The sequence below is a fragment of the Engraulis encrasicolus genome, chromosome 24 (assembly GCF_034702125.1).
Source record: "Engraulis encrasicolus isolate BLACKSEA-1 chromosome 24, IST_EnEncr_1.0, whole genome shotgun sequence".
Lineage (NCBI taxonomy): Eukaryota > Metazoa > Chordata > Actinopteri > Clupeiformes > Engraulidae > Engraulis > Engraulis encrasicolus.
Window position 1 is genome coordinate 2,643,795 of NC_085880.1, and position 21,968 is coordinate 2,665,762.

General features: G+C 47.8%; 1 protein-coding gene across 1 annotated transcript in view; it reads right to left on the bottom strand.

Annotated features, from left to right (window-relative positions):
* Positions 1-21,968, bottom strand: part of kif16bb (kinesin family member 16Bb) — a 97,975-nt gene that overhangs the window by 8,616 nt on the left and 67,391 nt on the right. Inside the window, exons 17-19 of the mRNA XM_063191872.1 lie at positions 14,390-14,463; positions 1,090-1,427; positions 447-645 (exon numbers count right to left, since the gene is read on the bottom strand). Of these exons, the coding sequence (XP_063047942.1) occupies positions 447-645; positions 1,090-1,427; positions 14,390-14,463 (611 nt within the window). The remainder of the gene's footprint in view (positions 1-446; positions 646-1,089; positions 1,428-14,389; positions 14,464-21,968) is intronic.

Here is a 21,968-nt window from a genome sequence, read left to right on the forward strand (position 1 = left end):
AGAGAGAGAGAGAGAGAGAGAGCTCTGGCTCGGGTCCACAGGCTAAAGACAAGGATACGGCTCCGCGCTGGAATCCTAAAGCTTTGGTCTGCTTATCCAGAACACCACACTTGCTCTCTTTGATTCAGAGGACACACAACTACATTACACTACACTACACCACACCACACCACACTGCACTAGCCATAGCATAGCAATCAGACCCCTCAGCACCACCTGCTGCAGTGAAGGAGCATAGACAAAACAACCCAGGGGTGGAGCTATAGAGAAGGGGGCAAGTGGGGCTCCTGCCCCTGGGCCCAGGACCCTGCCCTATTGGTGGTGGAGGCCCTATCTTCACATTTGCAGGTCATGAGCAGGGCCCCATCAATGTTGTGCCCTGGGGCCCTGTGTGCAATTGTTCCGCCACTGAGACAACCCCTCGTCTACACACAAGCCCGGCTTACCTCAGCTGGGTGCCTGTGTCCCCAGAGAAAGGCGCATCTTCATTCAGAACACCACCTGGTGGTCCGTTGCAGTCAGGCTGACCCTCACACTGAGCACCATCTCTCAGCTCTGCTGTCCTCTCATCTCCCCCCTGCTGCTGCTGCTGCTGCTGCTGCTGGGTGCTTGTGTCTTCAGACGCATCTTCATTCAGAATAACACCTGACGGCAAGGGTGGGCAATTAATCCCATTTTGATCTTGATTACGATTTTTTTTTTAAATGTCAATCCATGCTCGACATGCTCATCTAATCATGTTGAATGATTTGTTTGCAAGTTTTAATTTACCTTTTATTGTAAATTCCAAACATGATTTTTTAAGCCCTCCTTTTTGCTCTTCCCAATAAGTGCGTAAGTAGGCCAAATGCATCAGTTCATTTCAAAGGATCCATACAACAACTTATGTAAGTAACCTGATATGATTATACTGTACTTGTGTATTTCCTGGTTTAAAACACTATTATGTTTTTCAAAATGATAAATCATCGATAGCAAAGGGACAGCAATACAAAAAAGGCATAATAAATGTAACTAATCAAAATTATCGTTTGAATAACCATGATATCGATATTGACCATGACTTTGTCCACTATTGAGCAGCCCTACCTGGTGGTCCAGGCTGAGCCCTGCCCTGAGCATCATCTCTCAGCCCAGCCGTCCTCTCATCAGCCTCCTGGTCCTGATGCTGAGGCTGCTGGTCCTGATGCTGCTGTGTCTGATGTTGCCGAGGGCAACGGTCCTCTAGCAAGAGTGGCACTGCAACACTGGCGCCAACTTCTTCCTCTCCATCCTCTTCCACCTCTTTCTCCTCTTCTTTTCTCTCTCTTCCCTCTTCCCTCTTTCTCTCCTCTTCCTCTTCCTCCATTCTCAACCTCCTATCGATGTCGTCCAGCTCCCCATGTCCAGGACCAGACTCCAGAGTCTGTCCTTTCTTCAAGTACTCCCTGTGTTATAGGGGCGAGAGTTTAAAGCAATGTCAATAACAATGCAAACAGGTCATTTTGACAGGCAGAGAATATTCACAGACATACCGGTAATATCAAAAACAATGGACTTTTTTTGCTAAAATATCGTGCAATGCTTCACAACTGTATCTCCTTCCACAGATGAACAAGAGGAATTAAACACCCGTATGAAATATGAAATAGCAGGGGAGACATCCAGCCTCTGGCAATGCAGCGAGAATAATAAGTGGTCTCTCTTTTTTTGCAGCTCCTTGCTAAGTCTAGACAGAGAGTGCCATCCCCAGTCGGCCAGGGAGGAGAGGATTACAAGAGGTAGAAAATTATGAAATCATCACTGAGAAGACAGTGTGTGAGGATTACCAACCAGATGACAACCTGAAGCCGTGTGAGGCCATTATGACAGCCCTCTCTGCTCCCTTTCTCTTTCGCTCTCTCGCTTTCTCTCCCTCTCTCTCTAACACACACACACAGACACCCCAAAAGCGCATAACCACACACTTTTATATCTCTCTGTCAGTATCTCTCTCTCCCTCACACACACACACACACACACACACACACACACACACACACACACACACACACACACACACACACACACACACACACACACACACACACACACACACACACACACACACACACACACACACACACACACACACACACACACACACACACTGCCCTCAAGGACAGGACTGGAAAGTTAATAAACGCCTGTCCAAAGTTAGACTTGGAGTGTCATTGACGGCTCCCTCTGTCTGTCTGGAGACAAATTACCCCTTTCAGAGTGGAGCCGAGACCGGAGCAGAGGCCTGAGCAGGCGGAGAGGATGGAGAGGGGGAAAAGCTACGATGAGACAGGCAGGATAGAGAGATGGAGAGATGCACCGTACAGTAAAAGGTGGAGGAGTAAATGAGCAGGTAGTGGGCAGAAGGACAGCCACAGCCACGGAGTCAGCTGAGGTGAAGAGGAGGTGAGGTGATGGAGTGCCTTGGGCTAGTAGCCTACCGCAAAGTCACCCAACGCTGCAAGGTCTACTATACACAGACACACTGTTGAGTCATGCAACAACATCGCAATCATATCAAATTAAGACATACTCATTTTCAAACCCAAAGCCAAACATAAAAAATAGCTAGCCTTGTTACTTGGCTTTGATACGGATACATGAACACAATAGGAAATTGTTAAGAGGAGATGGAAGTTGAACCAAAAGGAAAAAAAAACACGCACACAATAATGACCCTTGAGTCTTGGCCATTGTACTGCCCTGGCTGACAGCATATCAGAATTTAATGAGGGCAAACTTGTTTGCGATTTTGTCCTTGTGAAAAAAAACGAAAGATGTATATTTATTTATAAGAGAAAAATAGGGATACAGGGAAGTATATTGAGAAAGCGTAGAATACATCAGCATCAGCGGCAGCAATAGCAGTGGCAGTAGCGGCAGCTTGCAAATGGGCCTCCCGATCGCTGTGAAACAAATTGCAAATCCTCTACCTTGATGTTCCTCTGGCTCAAAAGGGACATTTCCTAGCTTTCTAGCTTCAGCCCCCCCCTTTTAAGTCCCTCGACACAATTAGCACAGTCATATGTGTTTCCCAGCAGGACTGAAACCAGCCAACGACGGGTAGACAGTAGCTGGCCCCCAAAGTTAGCTCGCTGCTCATTACCGACACAGCCAACGCCGCTACCGCCTCCTTCCTCTCCTGCCTCCGACAACTGAGGATACATTTAGCAGCGTCGAGCCAATTTAGCGCTCGCTGGCTGCATTAGTGTTGACGCTAGCTTGTAAGAGGCCGGCTTGCTGATTGGGGCCGTATGGAACTAACTGAGGAATAGAAGCACAAGAACAGAAAAGACAGAGAATGTTGAGAGCAGACAGGGAAGCAATCGGAAATGTAACGGCTTGAGGAAACTTGATTGGTTTCAGCATCTGATTTGAAAAAAAAAAGACAGAGAGAATAAGAGATGACGAGATAGAAATGGGAAGAAAATTAGAGGATGCAGAGAAAAAAAGAAAGGAGAGAGAGAGAGAGAGAGAGAGAGAGAGAGAGAGAGAGAGAGAGAGAGAGAGAGAGAGAGAGAGAGAGAGAGAGAGAGAGAGAGAAAGAAAGAAGCAAATGAAAAGAGCATGTGAAAGCAGAATGGATAAGCCTAACAAGGTTCATTGTTACATCTAGTTTACCTCAGAGTCTCTCACATCGAGAAAACACAAAAGAACAAAAAACAGAAACATGTGCCAATACCTTTGCTACCACTGCAGTGAAAAGCCTGACATGATGGACCATCTCTCAGAGAGCCAGATACAATATACTGTATGTCCTTCTTCAAGATGTCGAATAGGTCGTTATTATGTCAAGAAAAATGCTCTACTGCATCACTGTGGTTGTTTGCTGTCAAACAACAGTTGAAAAGAAGTGTGCTGGTCACGTATTCACAAAAAAATAAATACATATTCTTGCTGGTGTTGGCTCACCGCAGGCTCACACGATTGGATGGCAGTTAACAGCGGGATGCGATTTTTGTTTTCACATTTCCCATCTCTGCTATATTATTTTAATCTCTGGTGGGGGACAATGACTAACCTTCCCCTGACAACCATTAACGCAACGACAGAATAATGTTTACTCTACATGAAATTAAAATACACATCCCCGCGTATTGCTCTGTTTGGACAAATTGCACTCTTGTTAACAGTACTTTGTGGCTGAAAGTTAACATTACCACCCAGAGGCGCATTTTGTCACCAGGCTAGACAGGCAGTCCCTTGGGGCCCCCAAGCCTATAAATGGTGAATATGCTAAGACATTAAATTACAGTAGTGGTGATTTGTTGCGAATTTTCATTATTTTGATTTTTCGCTTGGGGCCCCAACTTACCCAAGAATCGCCACTGTTACCATCACCACCCCCCTCTCCTATACACGTCCACTCTCACCCCGACCCCACCCTCACCCAGTGCCATTTGTTTTGTTTTGCGGCAAGCGAGGCCATCACGGACAACATAAATCCCCAAGTGTCCGGCCGGCCCCCTCCAACCCTGTCGTTGTTTTTCTCCTCTTGCCACTATTACTTCTCCCCATCGCCCATTATGTCTTGCCCCCCCCCTCTCCAGCAGGAAATTGCATGTCAGCTTTAAGCACTGGATCCTTGGAAACAAAAGCTGACACTGGTTGTTGGAAGTGTTTGTGTGTGTCGTGTGTGTGTGTGTGTGTGTGTGTGTGTGTGTGTGTGTGTGTGTGTGTGTGTGTGTGTGTGTGTGTGTGTGTGTCTACATCTCAAGGTCTATGACCTCAATCACCTCCATCTGTTCTCCAAGTTGGCATGCAGCTGAGATGCTCCATCCTCCGTCCTCCATCCTCGCTTGTGGAGCAGCATTCAGCATGGATGGGGTGGGTCAAGTTCATCTTTAAACCACCAGTCTCAAAAGCACAGGTTGGTGAGAAAACTCGCACTCAATGGCTCTAGTGTGCGATACATCTGGTGTCTGCTCAAGGGAGGGATGTCACCAGAGCAAAATCAATACTTTCAAGTTCTGGCAACATTTCTCAACTACAGTACACCATTCTAAAGGATTGATCAATGGGTGTAATCTACTCTACACCAAAGAAAGTGGATCTAACAAGAAGCGTAATTTTTTTTCTTTTCCGGTACCCACTTTATGTCGGGTGAACGCCCCTTTAGGAGACCTTCGGTTAGGAGACCTTCGGAGTCCTGAGGTTCAGAATCAATGAAGTCCCCTTAGCGCTGTAGATGGCGGTAGCACACGTCTTGCGCAAACACCTCAAAAAGAGAAGAAGAAGTAGGGGACAACGCCCCCTTAGGAGACCCAACTTGAGCACACACTTTTGCATTGAGTGGGCGTGTTTTGCGTTATCTTGGTTTGATTCAGTATTTTTGTCTACACTATACACTCACTGCTACACTCTTCATCAACAATACTGAAGCACCATAAGAAGACCATGCGACTCATCAATCCTTCTGCTGATCGATAGGACACAAAGGAAAACGTCAAGGCACTCATATAGTTTTATTGATATGAGTTCATCAATCCAAACTGTTTTCAACTGACTAAGGAGAGAGCAGATTAAGCATGATAAACCCTCAAAAACCTTATACAATACGCTTACATAACACCATAATACTGTATTTATGATGGTATAATACTATTATATGGCTGCTAGTGATGACAAAACACATAAGGAGTACAGTCAACTCTACATCATGTACTGTTTGCCATGACGGATGTATCGTTTGTTCAGCCTGCTATAGGTCCTCTTTTGCCATTTACGTACAAGATGGTTTCTGTTTGGATGCTGCAGCCGAGAAAGACTCAGTCTTGATTAGTAACCTCCCCCTCAAGTGGCTCTCATTGACGTGTGGAAGGTAATTTGCCAGATCTATACTTCTCCCTCTCCTGGGCAGAGACAGGAAACTGCAGCTTCGGAGAGTAAAATCCTCGTAAAATCCTGGTACAATGTCAACCCCAAGGCGCCACACATAAGCACAACCCACCAAGGAAGAACACAATGAACACAATGAATTGGTAGACATGGGTATATTGCATGCATGTTGTACAGTATGCAATCTGTAAGTTGCATGGTATCTGTGTACCGAGCGTGTGCGTATGTATACTTATATACTGAATGTGTTGTTTAGTTTCCATGCATCTTGTTTGTATACAATAGGTATTAGTGATGGATGTATAAAGTACAGCATACCAGCACACAGCGACACACTCAGTGCCCTCCCTTTCAGCTCTTGCTCCTTGTTCACACATTTCATCACCTTTATCTTCTTCTTCTGTACCCCCTCCGCCATCGTCTAACTCATCCCTCACTTTCAACACCATCACAAGTGCACTTTATGCTCTCACCCTGCCCACATCGTCACCTGCTTCACATAAAAACCTAACCACACTCATCTGCACTAGCCTTGATTGTTGTTTCTAAACGAGGGCTCCACAGAACACTGCAGGGGGCGCTGGGGAGCCGTAGGGGGACGCTGCCCATATGAAAAAGTCTTATTAAAAACGCATATGGATTATATCTGTTCCATAAGAATATTATAAGGGTCATACAAGGCACAAACCCACATATACAAATCTAACTATTTTTTTATTCATTTTCAGTAATATATGCCATACACGATTTATGTTACTATGGGCTTATACAGTATATTTCATATAAGTAAAAAGATTGGAAAATAGTGCTGTTTTTGGATGAATGCCAATCAGATGTGTGCTGTATTTGTGCCATGTTGTTGTATATGTTACAGTAGGCCCTATGTGTATGCCAAATTTAAAGGTGCACCATGCAATATTTGTTGTAGCTTATTTCCAGCTAGGGTGACCACCTGCTAATAAGTCCAAGGGGGGACAAGGGGTATGCTTCGGAGGGACAATGTGGGACAGACATCCCCCCCCCCCACACACACACACATACACACATTTGTCTTTAGGCAATATAGGCCTATATATAATCAAAGTGACAGTCAAGAAAGACAAATAAAAAATCATGAGTGAAGTTCTTCGTCAGGTTGTTTTTTTTCCGGGAAGCTTATTTAGACTGTCTAGGCCTGTGTTATATACAAATATTACATTTAAAGTCTCATGCTTCATATGACAAATGTGCAGAATTCATATAAATATTGGTGTCAGAAACTGTTTAAGAAATGTACAAATTAAATCAGGTTTGCATATAATTAAATGTATAAACTTTATAAAATTTATATACGAATATTACATTTCAAGTTGTAAACTTCATATAAACTTAATATAGGAAGTCTGTAAAATCCAACTACGGAACATGTACGGAACATACGTGTGATGGAGTGACCATCACTAGGGTTGTGGGTGTGTTCTGACTAACATGCCAACAAGCCTGGCTCTTTGGTGTAGCGGTCAGAGCCCCGGTTTACTACCCCAGAAGGTCTGGGTTCAAGTCCCAGCTGGGCAACTCTACTCCCCTTCGCTATGAATGGTGTCAGAAGTGGGATGGTACCGTGAGGCCATCGGAAGCGTACCCATGGTGTGTGAGCCGTAATTCCATGTGAGGGACCCCCAGGATTGGTTACCCCCGTGTGAGGGACCTCAGTGATAGGTGAAGCATTGATGATGGGGCACATTGGATGGGAGAAGCATGATGGGCAGTTGCGTGAGGGACACCATGAGTGTGTGAAGCGCACGCGTGCGATTCCCGAAGGGGAAGGCAATGTGATGGAGTGACCATCACTAGGGTTGTGGGTGTGTTCTGACTAACATGCCAACGAGCCTGGCTCTTTGGTGTAGCGGTCAGAGTCCCACACGTAAATTGAATAAGACTTCAATATGATTTTAACATAAAACGTGCATTATTTCTATAGGAATATAGTAGTTTTCTCCTATGTTTTAGTCAATATAATATAGTATTATGCATTGTTGGCATGTCAAACTCTTATAAGAATTTATACTGCATGCAGTCATGTTATATGGCATGCGTATAAGTTCCATATAGTATTTCTTTTCGAAAAGGGGCCATAATCGACTATCATGATAGACATATATTAGAAAACGTATAAGTGACTCTTGCAAATCTGGCACATTTTTTCTATACGATTTCATGTAAGGAACATGCATGTTTGCAGTATATGAATCATATAATTCTTTTTCATATGGGTGAGAAAGATACAGCTGAGTGCCTAGTTGCTTTTGGGGGGCATTAGTCTATTTTATTGTTTTTTTAAACTAAGGGGGACGTTGGTAGGGTTATGATGAGGTCAAGGGGGCGTTGGTAGGCTTATGATGAAGCCCAGGGGGTGTTTATTTAAAAAAAAAAAACCACTGGTGTACTGTGCATTTTCCCCACACATTGCATGCTACTAGCTTATGTCCTTGCGTAGTAGAATTGCTTTGAACAAAAGTGTTGAATGAAAGCATTGCTTTGAATGAAAAGCCTCGGCTCAAGGCAGTGAATGTAACATCTTCACCTTGCCCTTCATCGCACAGCCATGCCCCAAATGCATTCCACACATTTTGCCATTTCAACACGTCTCCTACTCGAGCCATTTTCAATGCCGTGTGAGAAATAAATATCCTCCTTATACATACGACTTTATATACATCATCACTATGGAGGGGACAATGTATTCGAATCTCCTGCGTATTTTTCTATTTCAACAGATCTCCTACTTAAACCATTTTCTTGCCATGTGAGAAATGAATATCCATACACATACGACTGACTTAATGCATGTCATTACAAAGGGGACCGATGTATTAGATTCTCCAGAGAAATCTTTCACAGGAACAGCCATTTCTCTACTGTATATAAAAGCTGATTTATCAGTCTGTGTGCTGTAAATAACTAAAAGCTTGGCCCATCTGCCCGGTGGAGAGGTTGTGCTAATGTGAACCAGCTGTCGCAATCAACAGCTCAGCTGAAACAAATGTGTGGTGATAGGAAGGGGGTCTTAACAGGTTTTCTACCTTTGCATCAGAGTAAATATTTCTTTACTTCATCAACAGTAAACAGCAGTTAGCCAAGTGAGCTCGCAGGTGTGTGTGTGTGTGTGTGTGTGTGTGTGTGTGTGTGTGTGTGTGTGTGTGTGTGTGTGTGTGTGTGTGTGTGTGTGTAGGTTTAAGTAACCTGTTACTGTCACACCTGGCAATGGAAGGAAGGATGATGCAGAGTTCAGTGTGTGTGTGTGTGTGTGTGTGTGTGTGTGTGTGTGTGTGTGTGTGTGTGTGTGTGTGTGTGTGTGTGTGTGTGTGTGTGTGTGTGTGTTGTCTTCTGGAGAAGGTGAGAGGCATCTGCTCCACTGCCTAATGCATCATTCATGAGGGAAAGCAGTCTGGCTACAGACTCACCTCTAAACACACACACCAACTCAAGTCATTCACACAGCACAGCACAGCACCCTCCACCTGCCTACCCATCACAGACCCCCCGAAACACACACGCACAAGCATCCCCGCACACACACACACACTCGCACATCCACACACTCGCGCGCACACACACACACTCGCGCGCGCGCACACACACACGCGTGCACGCACACACACACACGCGTGCACGTACACACACACACACACGCACGCAGACACACACACACACGTGTACGTACGCGCGCGCACACACACACACACACACACACACACACACACACACACACACACACACACACACACACACACTGCGCAAGCATTCTCTCAAAGTCTCAAACACACACAACACCCATCTCCTCAGAGGACAGAAAGATATATTCACAAGAGATACACATGCATTCTCAAGGGATACACACACACACACCCAAACACACACACACACACACACACACACACACACACACACACACACACACACACACACACACACACACACACACACACTAACCTCTCCAACTTAACAAAAACACACACCACCTATTTCCTCAGGGAACACAACCATGCATTCCGTAGACACACACAAGGGCGGACACACACACACACACGCGCACGCACACGCGCACGCGCACGCGCACGCGCACACGCACACGCACACGCACGCACACACGCACACACGCACACACGCACACACGCACACACGCACACACGCACACACGCACACACGCACACACACACACACACACACACACACACACACACAGACGTACACACACACACACAGACATACACACACAGTGTTTTTAGAATGCACACGTCCTCACAGCCCTTGGTATACAATAGATCTTGGAGGTCAGCTTAAGGCCAGTGGGTTGGAAACATATTTATCTTATTTTATACTTTGCCTGGGTATGACTCCTTGTGAACCACGGCAACACACACACGCACGCGCACACACACACTCACAAACTATGCTTCTCTTCTCAGATCACGTACACACACATACACACTAGGGATGGCACAAACCGCACCGAAAACCGAAACCGTACAATTCACACACATACCGAACAAATTTCCTTCGGGACTATTAAAAAGAATCTTGAATCTTGAATCTTGAACTGTGCAATCCATTGCAAACCGCAATTCATGTACTGCCCAGAAAAATATGTAAAACAGACATTCTAGGAGTATCTTATCCAGTCTCTCTGATTAAAACATTAGCGTATAAGACCAAATCAGAGGATGACACAATTAAAATCACACCATTTTCACATTATAAGCCTATACAAACCATATGTAGGATATTTAGTGATAAGTCCGATTCTATTAGCCAGTGCACCATTTATCATGAACTAAAAAAAAAGAACCGTAGAGAACCGAAAACCGTGACCTTGACACCGTGATATGAACCGAACCGTGAATTTTGTGAACCGTACCACCCCTAATACACACACACTCACGCATGCAGCAACAAACATAAGCGTAACACATGCATGCACACACTCCTCACACGTCTTTCAAACACTTCCCACAGCCACAAACTATACTTCTCTTGCACACACACACTCAAATACACACACACTCAAACACACACACACACATGCACACACACAAACACCCACACCCACACCCGCAGACGCAGACGCACACACGCACATGCGCACACACGCACACACGCACACACACGCACGCACGCACGCACACACAGACTTTCTTGAGTCCTTTCCAGGTCACAATCATGTATGCAAGACCGGACCTGATTGCACCCCCGGCCTAAAACCTGACAACGCTGCAAATCCACGACAGCTGTGGTAAACACACAACAATGCCAAACGACAAAACAAAAAGCAATTCATGAAATAAATAACATGGAACAACACGGGTGCGGCGCTAAACTCAAACACACGCTTGGCAAGGACAGACAACATTGTTGGATCATTACAATGCATTATTAAACACCTTTTTGCAAAGACAGGCATAGGAGACAAACATACACACATACACACAAACACAAACAAATTAATACACACGTGCATACACAGACACACAGACACAGACACACACAGACACACACAGACACACACAGACACACACAGACACAGACACACACACACACACACACACACACACACACACACACACACACACACACACACACACACACACACACACACACACAGACACACACAGACACACACAGACACACACGGAGCACGCAGCAGCCTGGGAGAACAATCCACTCGACTCATCCGAAACACATCAAACAACAATGCTGACACTCGCAAATGGCTTTGAACAACAAAGTCAAAGACGTACAAACAAAAAACATTTTGCAAACAGAGACGCAGAAACAATTACAGCGACAGAGGACATAGCTGCCATTGTCTCCACAGTAGGCTGTGAGAGAGGGGGAGAGAGAGAGAGAGAGAGAGAGAGAGAGAGAGAGAGAGAGAGAGAGAGAGAGAGAGAGAGAGAGAGAGAGAGAGAGAGATGTATGCATAGAAGCATCATGAATATGCATTGAGCTTCTCTTGGCTGTGACAATAGTGTATCAGTAATAGCCTTTACCGGGTATAGTCTGTTGGGATGCTGGGGGGGACCAGAATAGATGCCTGAGAATCCAAATCTAATCTAAAAACACACACACAGGAGCACACAGAAGTTGGCACACTCACACAGACAAACAACTCATACAAAAGTCTCTAACACACGCACCTCTCTCTCTCCACCCCCCCCCCACACACACACACACACACACGCACAAGCACACACACACACCACTCGATTTAAACCTGCAGACACTTACAGTGCACCCCGTCCCTCCACTCCTACACCTCTGTGATTGCAGATCATCAGATAGCACACACAGGAAACTAAGGCTACAACGCCAGCACTCTCCTTTTGCTCTCTCTCGCTCTCTCTCCCTCCCTCCCTCCCTCCCTCACACACACACACACACACACACACACACACACACACACACACACACACACACACACACACACACACACACACACACACACACACACACACACACACACACACACACACAACGCTACAATGACAATCAGGTTATCTGCTCAGAGGTGATGTACAACATGGCCTGTATCTGTGACTGCATCAGTAAAGCAGTACCAGCTATTATCAATACTGATCTGAACACCTGTCCTCCAACCTTAAATGGCTGATGGGTTGGGGGGGGGGGGGGGGGGGTCGTGAAGAGACCAGCTCCCCCAGGTACAGCACAGGGACAGCCCTAAGAAGGAGACCATCCCCCCAGGCACAGTACAGGGACAGTTGCAGTAAGGAGACCAGCTCTATCACTTAAGGTCAACCACCAGCCTCTCCTGTAGGTCAGAGCAAGAGTGTGAAGTGTTGCCACATGGGTGGTTAGCTTGATATATAGTGGATTCGGCAGCTAACTGCTGACATTGAGTGCGTATACATGCACTTCAGAGTCCCAAATATGAGGCATATTCCGGTTATCATCATATTCGGGACAAGGTGCTTATTTGAGCACAGAACGTTATATCCCAGTCTACATTCTTGGTCGTTATAGAATTCTCTTCAAATGCGTGTAGCCTGGATACCAGCAACAGCGTTCTATGGGAAGCCCCTGTATTCGGGATAAGGTGTGTACATGCGTCAGTATCCCGGCTTCTTTCGGAATACTCCACCTAGCATATCCCGATTTCTCAGTATCCCGAATAAGGGCTTATTCGGGATACTGAAGATACTTCATATCCCGATCATATTTGGGATACTGAACTGCATGTATACGCACTCATTTAATGCATGTGTGGGGGGTGGGTATCATTCACATACAGTACACACATCACAGACAACATAAGAAACAAAATGGTTATTTTTAAAAGGTGCACTGTGTGGGACGGTGGCCAGAGTAGGTATTTCAACTATTCTGCTCATTGAAACTGTGATACCTACTACCAAATTTGATCATTTCATGACCATTTACAAAAAGTTTTGAGACTAAAAATGTCTGTCTCTGGAAATTAAAAATGGCCGACAAGGAGGAGATCCACCTTTTCATGTATGAAAAATGCCATATTCTCAGTCAAAATGAATAGCAATACTTGATGGTGGTGGTAAGTATTAGTGAAAAGGGTGTGACAGTATGTAACATTGTAACGAGTGTCTGACAGTATGTAACATTATATAATTCAGGGGTGTTGGGTATGTATAGCAAAAATACAAAATATTGCATGCTGTAACATGTATACAAGATCAATAAAAAAGGAACCATATCCTTATTCCATAGCCCTTACCTTTCCAAACGCCCAAATGCTCAATATCACAAATATTGGGTGTGTCAATAGTTGTTGTTTTGGGTAAAAGCATCAGCTAAGTATAATGTAATGTTATGTATTTTAAACGCAAAGTATTACCAAATATATACTTCAGAGTTTATTATTCAGAAGACCTTTGATGTTGTGTGGTATGCATATGCACGGTATGCATATAACTAAAATGTATTAACAAAACTAGCAAGGCCTGCTGTGATTGTTTCACATCAAAAACACACGTCATAATGCTTGTATATTGACTCATCTACCAGCTATCACATCGTCATGTCAACATCCAGCATTCATGGCTCAGAGCATGGAATTCAAAAAAAGCAAATAGATAAAGATAATAAATAAATAAATAAATAAATAAACAAACAAATAAAAGACAGAAAGAAAGAAAGAAAGACTTCCACATGAAGTCCCCGAAGTGAAAGAAGCAAAGCATGAGTATGTCACCCACGCGTGGCGATGTGTATGAGGGTTGCGGGCATATAAAGGCTCTACATGCATAATAAAACAGGGAATCACATGAAAACATCGAACACGATGAAAGAAAGGAGTATGATCAAAAAGATCTGTGTGTGTGTGTGTGTGTGTGTGTGTGTGTGTGTGTGTGTGTGTGTGTGTGTGTGTGTGTGTGTGTGTGTGTGTGTGTGTGTGTGTGTGTGTGCGTGCGTGTGTGCGTGCGTGTGCGGGAAGAAAGCAGCTGGTTGATGTGTTACAGTTCGAGGAGGGAGAACAAAGTGTCTGTCTGTCAAAACTCACCCCGAGTGGTGCAGCATGGCTTTGAACAGCCTCTCAGACGACCCAGAGAGGTCTTTGTTAGACAGCAGGCCGTTCTGTAAGAATCCAGAAGTAACCTTTGTTTTATCGTCATATATACAGTAGGCTACGCATATATCTCACACATGCTGTAAGTCTCAAAACTACAACATGCCTACCCCCCTCTCTCTCTCTCTCTCTCTCCCTCTGACTTTGAGCTGAACTGTGAGAGGGATACAAAACCATAATCTCATCATCTCTGGCAGCAAAGAGGCTTGTGGACTCTGTCCATTCCCATGCAGATATGCATCATTAAATCAAGATTGAATGAAATAAAAAAAAACACCTGGATATGAAAACATAAAACACCTGGACACAGAAGATCATGACTATGCATATCTATCATAACAAACTGCATGACCTTGTGAGAAAGTACAGCTACCCGATTCTTGCTGCAGCCACACTGTTTTTTGCTGAGGCTAACTCACCCACACATTAACAAACACACACACACAGATACATACTAACACACACAGACACACACGCGTGCACGCACACACACAGACACACACGCACACGCACACGCACACACACACACACACACACACACACGCACACGCACACGCACACACACACACACAGCAAAATGGACCTGACCACATAGAGGGTAACATTTAAGAGCACCCACCCACACAGAGCCCTGCCAGTGCCCAACTGTACTTTTCAAGTCAGACACTTGACAGCTGTCTCCATGGCAATGGCTCTCAACAGACCATAATAACACTTGTCTGGCTCTTCATTTGACAGCTAAGAGAGTATGTGCGTACTGTACTGCAAACTATAGAGCCTGCTACAATTATTGATTGTTTTTTATTTATTTATTTCATGTCTATTCTATTTGTTTCAACCAGTGATGGATTTTTTTCGCGCTTTCGGGTTTCTAACAACGCACCGATGAAGCATTTGGCCGGGTTGTCAATTAAGCGCACATTAACAACAATCATGCTTTCCCATTGCACGAGTGGAGATGGCAGAGCGATGATGCTAAGCAACCAAATGAAATGTTAATGGATGCAATCAGCGGTCCAAAAATACAGGAGTCCTCCATTTGGAGAGCAACGCATTTAGCCCAGTGTTGATTTAACATGAAAGCAAAGTTTTCGGAGCCCACTTCGTCACACTCGCTCAATATTTGATTTCATTTAATAGTCCTTCAATTAAAAAAAGTTCAAAAGACGAAAAAAAAAACCCAACCCCAACAACAACAACTAAAGGCTGCTATACAAACCATATGGAGAGCTTTGTAAACAAACAATCATTCTGAAAATCCATAATGGCGGAAATAAACACTGTTGGAAGTATTTAATTAGTGGATAAAACCCGTCTGCTGTGGAGGCTCAAAGAGAGATTCAAAGAACTTCACATAAAGCTCCAAGGCGGTGACATCATTTGGCTTATCAGACAACACTCAGTTCAATTATTTGTGCTTTTTCTTCTCTTTGCAGTTCTCTTTTATTTTCTGTTTCTCCTTTGCTCTCCTTTACTCTCCCTCTCCCTCTGTTTCTCTCTCTCTCTCTCTCTCTCTTGCTCTCTCTCTCCCTCTATCTCTCCAGGGAAATCTCAAAAGACAAGAAATGAGATGCACAAAAATGGCTGCAGTTTCCTGCGAAAGGCAGGAAAATATTTTTTCTCCGCTCTCGGCCACAGCAAGAAGCTGCTCTTTGAAGAGATGGGGAGAAGAGAGTTCTATTTCGTTCCTTCTGACCGCCAGAGGCGGTGCTTTCAGCACTGAATATTCATCTTACGGATCAGCAGGTCGAGAATTAATATCAACAAAGTAACACGTGACCTGGGTGACGTCACCCGGTGACCCCCGTGTCAGGGGTTAAGACACCGGTGAACCCAGGAAGCGACGTCTTTCATCTTCTCGATTGCAGGTTTCGAGTTGATCGTTTGAGATTTTGGGATTGACCTGACGCTTTGTTCGTTTCGCACCCATAGGGTTGGGGCTGTGGGTTTTCCACCCCCCATGAAACGGCGTTGGTCGCTTTTTCCTTTGAGTATCTCTTTCACATTTACGATGTGTCCGACTCCGACTGAGTGTTATTCGCTCGGTGGAGGAGGGCTGGCTAGGCTACCTAGCCTGCCTAGCCCCTGGCTCGAGGCACTGTTCTCGCCGACTGGAGGCTAAACTTGTCCTTTCCCGTGGAAGGTAGGCCGTTTTCTGATCATGTATTAACTGCTACCGCGTTATCTTCAGTAGTGTTTCCCGCAACTGGATTTGACGAGCGGTCTCGTGGCGTGATACGCTTTCGAGTTGGGATTAGGTATTAACGCCTGCCTGCCTATGTTGGCCATCGTTTGGGTAAGTGGACTGTCATTTACTGTTTCGATTTATTTTCGCGGTGTTTCTCGCCGCGGAATGTTACTATTACTGGGCGATTGTTGTGACACTCGACGCGAGCTCGGTTACTTGGGTTCGCGTGCCTGTATTTACGTTACGGCTTCATTGTTTGTACAGTGTAGCCTGTCTGTACGGTTGCTCCACGGGCCAGTGTGTTTCGCTGTGCCCTTGCACCGTTGGCGTCACGCTGCTCCAGAGATTCAATCTACAATACAATCTCTCTCTCTCTGGCTGCACTCTGCTCGCCCCGGTTGTTATTCCTGCCGGGTTGTGTTCTTCAGGGGGCAGTCGTGGCTCAGGCCCGACTGGACCGCAGCTGAAATGCCCTTGAGCGAGGCATCCCCGGGCACCATTCAGCAGGCAGCCCACTGCTACGGACTAGTGTGTGTAATTCAATGTGATTCACTAGCCCAAATGGGATAAATGCTCCTGTACACTGGTTTATTATTGTCTGTTTTCACCTGGGGTGTCTTCGCCCCAGACGTGTATATTTGCCTTGCATTTCTATCACTGTGCTACTCCTGTCTGCCCATGATATTGGCTGTGCTTATGGTATGTCCTCTATGGTGAGTCACTGGGTGTACAGCGCCTACCGACTACATTGCAATGTAATGTACTTTACTTTACTTTAATTCTTCAGGACATTGCACATGAATGAACGTATACATACATGTACATATATGTAAATATGGCAGATTGTAGCCCGAGGGCTAATTTCCATCTGGTGTCCAAAATAGGCCGAATCCAAAATGTTAATGTCCATTATTATTTGCTTGTCAGCTTGGTGTTGCCGCCTGGCTGCTGGCTCCTGTTGGCTACACTTGGGGCGTCCTCGCCCCTTGTGTTTTATATTCGCAGTATTTGCTGGACATTGTAGTGTCATCTCCTACCTGCTGCCAACTTTTTACCTACTATTGGGGTGCCCTCGCCCTGTGGGTATGTGTTGTTTGTTTGTTCCCTTCTGTGTGTTGCAGTGTTCGCTTCCCGACACGGGACCCTCATCTTGCCTGATTACTGGGTTTCTTCTTGGCTGCCATTGGGTGTCCCAGCCCCTTCTGTGTGGTATTCACCAGTTGGCCTGGAGCTCTTGCATCGGCTACCACTGGGGTGTCTTCGCCCTGCTGTGTGTATTGCCTTGTTTACCTGTCGGCCCTGACTGTCCGACTGCTGGCTTCCCTCTCGGCTACCACTGGGGTGTCCTCGCCCTGTGTGCCTGCCTGCCTGACTGATGCATTGTCGTCTAGGCCCCTGGGACTGGTGCCTCTCCTGCCTGGAGCTGAGATGCCTGCGGCTGAGGTTGACAGATGTGGCCTGTGCTGCTTGCTCAGGTCTACGTGCGAGAGCACTTACGGCCGGGCTGACGCGATTTGGCCCTCGGCCTACAGTTCCGCTGGCCACTGGTGGAGTTGTCGACCCTGTTTTGCCGACCTGCAGCCTCTGACACACGGTGACCGTGTTTTCAAATGTGCCCTGCCTGCTAGCGACCCGGACGGTCGCACGCTGCCGCCACGGCTGTCGCCACGGCTGTCGCCCACCGCCGCCACGACTGTCGCCCACCGCCGCCACAGCTGTCGCCTGCCGCCGATGCCCGCACCATGCCCTCTGTTCAGGTGACACCGTCACAGCCCAGTTGCATTGCTTGTTGCATTGCATTGGCACTGGGCCCTTTCTGGGTGAGTTGGCCATGGGTGTTTTTCGCCCGATGGCTACATGTGAGTGCCGTACCTGCTACTGCTACAGAGTGGGTTTCTGGCCACAGGTGGCCTCCACCCTGTGACATGCTTGTTGATGCCATGACTACTACAGCTGCCACGGCGTGCCGCTGGGCCGTACGCACCCTGCCATTCCGGTTTACATGGCTTGCTCGGTTGCTTCGCATGCTTGCATACTTGCTCTCTTGCATAGCTGCGTGACTTGCATGAGACCGCATGTGTGCTCCCCGCTCCTCTGCTGGTCTCTACCATTCAGCGTCCTGCGACTGTCTGTCGCTCTCCTGGATACCGCCTGCTGTCGGCTGTTTCATCCATTGGCTTCTTGTGGACGCCCGGAACACCTCAATCGCCATGACTACTACAGTTGCGCGTGTTGCTCCGCTTCATGCCCCTCTGTGTAGCTTGCTTTTCCCTACCTCACGACTGGTTCTAGTCGTTCTCTTGGGTTTGGCTGACCGTGGGTGTCTCCACCAGTCAGCTCCTTGCATGCACCGTTGGCGTTTCCGCCTGTACGACTGCTGCTGCTCTGGGTGAGTGGTTTCACACCATACCCTGTTTTATGCTCTTTGGCACTCCTGCGGGACTGTCTGGAGTCTGTTGGCCTTGGCCGTCTTCACCGTGGACCGTTGTGATTACAGTTGGTGCCTTCGCCTCTTCTGCTGTGGCTTCGGTATGCAAGATATGCTCTGCGTCCTGTTGTCCGCCTTTGCCCACTGTCGTACGTCTGGCATGTCGTCGTCCTCCTGGCCTGGTTGAGCATGGGACTCTTTTGCCCCTTGGCTCGCGGAGTGTGCCGTTGGGCTTAAGCCTCTGTGACCGGTGCACGTGTATGTCGGCATTGCTGCCCTGGGTACAGGACCCAGGTGCTTCCTTCATTGTCCTCGACTGTGGCGCGTAGGTCGACTGCTGCACGTCGTCCCCCCGAGCTCTTGGGCTATGCGTGGACTTGCCATGGGCTACTTAAGAGTGCCATTGGTGCCGGCACCACTGCAGCTGCGGCTGCTACTGGTATGTTGGAGCGTTGCCGCTCCTTCTCCCATTGTTCTTCATGTTTCCCCACTTCATGTGTGGTATATCCGGGGGTCAGGATGCCACTCTGACTGCTACTACTGTACGGGAGTGACCCCACTCCGGGCTCTCCCTTCGAGTTTTCGGTGGCTTACGACTGTTCGCTCTGTTGGCCTCGCTATGGATGGTCTCACATGAGTGCTCTGGGCACCGGTGGGCGTACACGCCCCTACGACTGTGGATTCTGCATCTGACTGGTTCATGCTCTGCTGTCTGCTGCAGGAGCATAGCAGTTGGCTTGTCATGGGCATCTGCGCCCTGTGTCGCGCACCTTTCCCGCTGGGGCCGGCTTGTTGACGCTTGGACTGTTTACGCGTCTCTGCTGCAGTGGCTGTACCTACTACTGGTTACCCTGCCTGTCCCGCCTGTCTATACCCATGGCCCCTATGTGGCCTTTACTGGTGTTTGGCCGACCGTGACGCTGTGCGCGATGGGTCGACGATCAGGCATTGGCCGGGCTGCAGGAGGCCTCCATCTATGGCCCTGCCGGGTATTGAACCACTTCTGACCGCCCTCCTTGCCTTGCCGGTCAGGGCGTTGATCTGGCGGGGTGCACTGCCCTGGCCACTTAGACACGTCGCAGATGAGCTCGTCTGCGAGGTCTATGATGCAGCGCTGCGTACGACGTGCATGGGGTTCTTGATGTCCCATGTCTTGGTGGCCTTCTCTCGGCCCCCATGGACCGTTTTGGGACGCCCCCTGTGAGTTCTCTCTGACTCCTGGTTGCTGGCATTCGCCTGTCTGGCCTGAGTGCCGGGGCAGAGTCACACAAACCTTGGTTGTGGTACGGTGATTGGTTTGGCTTGCGCGACACCCTTGTCGGGGCCTTGCTGGAAGCAGTCTGCTCTCTTCCGGCGGCCCCTAAATGTCCCTTTTGGTCCGTCCGCTTTGGGCAAGCCATGACGCGGCTTTTGTGTCGCACCGGCCGTGCAGCCGGTGCTGCATGTGGTTTTGTTTCGCTCACGCTGTTGTTCTCGACCTGGTGCGCTTTGTCCTGTTCTCGACATGCAGACCCCCGGCCTGGTGTCTCTAGGCGTCGATTTCTGCTTATGACCAGCGTACTTGCGGGCATTGGAAGTGGAGGCTCTCCTTCCTTGCTCTCCGCCCCTTCCAGGTGTTGGGCATGCCGACCTCGGCATCCCACGTTGTCCCTCTTGGCCTCCGCTTGCTGAGGCCTCTTTGGGTTGGATATGCCGTTATGGCCCCTGCCAGGTCCTACTGTCGCTGACTGCTCTACATTGCGTCTGGCTACCATGTCCGCCTTCGACTCTGGAGGTGGAACTCGCGTCTGTTCCGCTCTGCCCTTGCGCCGTGGAGTCATGCCCACTGCTGCTGCCCTTGCGCGGTGCGGTCGTGCCCACTGCTGCTGCCCTTGCGCGGTGCGGTCGTGCCCACTGCTGCTGCCCTGGACGGTTGGTCTGCGGTGGCAGTCCAACACTGCCTGCGACCTGTGGGCCCCCTGATGATGGCCGTACCTTGGATGAATGTAGGGACTGGCCATCCTGATTGCCCTCAGACGCTCTCTGGCCTGTCTTGCGGTCTTGTGTGGAGCGGGCGGCTCATCTATCATGTGCGCCGCCTTGAGTCCTTGCCCTCTCTGGGCCTGTTACAGCGGCTGCTTTCAGAGGCCGACACTTGTCTGATGGGCATGGGAGCAACTTCCTTATGGGCGTCCAGTGCCCTGTTGTTGACCTTTTCCGTGGTTCGCCTCTTCCATTGTGGCTCCTCCCGTTTGTGGCACCGGGTGGTATGGTACCGCTACGGGGTGGCACAGGTGTCCCCGTCAACTGCTATGCTAACTGCTTACTTGCTGCCCCCTGTGGTTCTCACTCAGGGAGCTCGTGGATCCTTTGGGCCAGGTTACACTGGCTTCCATGTGGCCGTTGGTACGTGCTAGGACGTGTACGGCACGGCCTCCTCGGCATCAGGCTGCACCATTGCCTGGTTTTCTACTGTTGCCCCACATGTTACTGTGGTGCTGGCGGTGGCTTCAGGCCGTCTCAGTAGTACTGACGACGGGTAGGCACTCCTCATGACTTTGTTGGTATTGGTCATCCAGTGCTGAAAGCACCGCCTCTGGCGGTCAGAAGGAACGAAATAGAACGAAGGTTATGTATATAACCACGGTTCTATGAGTTCCGGATGACCGCCAGAGCTTGGCAGTCACTCGGAGTGTGTTCGAGAAGATTTGCCAAGACGTCGCTTCCTGGGTTCACCGGTGTCTTAACCCCTGACACGGGGGTCACCGGGTGACGTCACCCAGGTCACGTGTTACTTTGTTGATATTAATTCTCGACCTGCTGATCCGTAAGATGAATATTCAGTGCTGAAAGCACCGCCTCTGGCGGTCATCCGGAACTCATAGAACCGTGGTTATATACATAACCTTCGTTTTCCA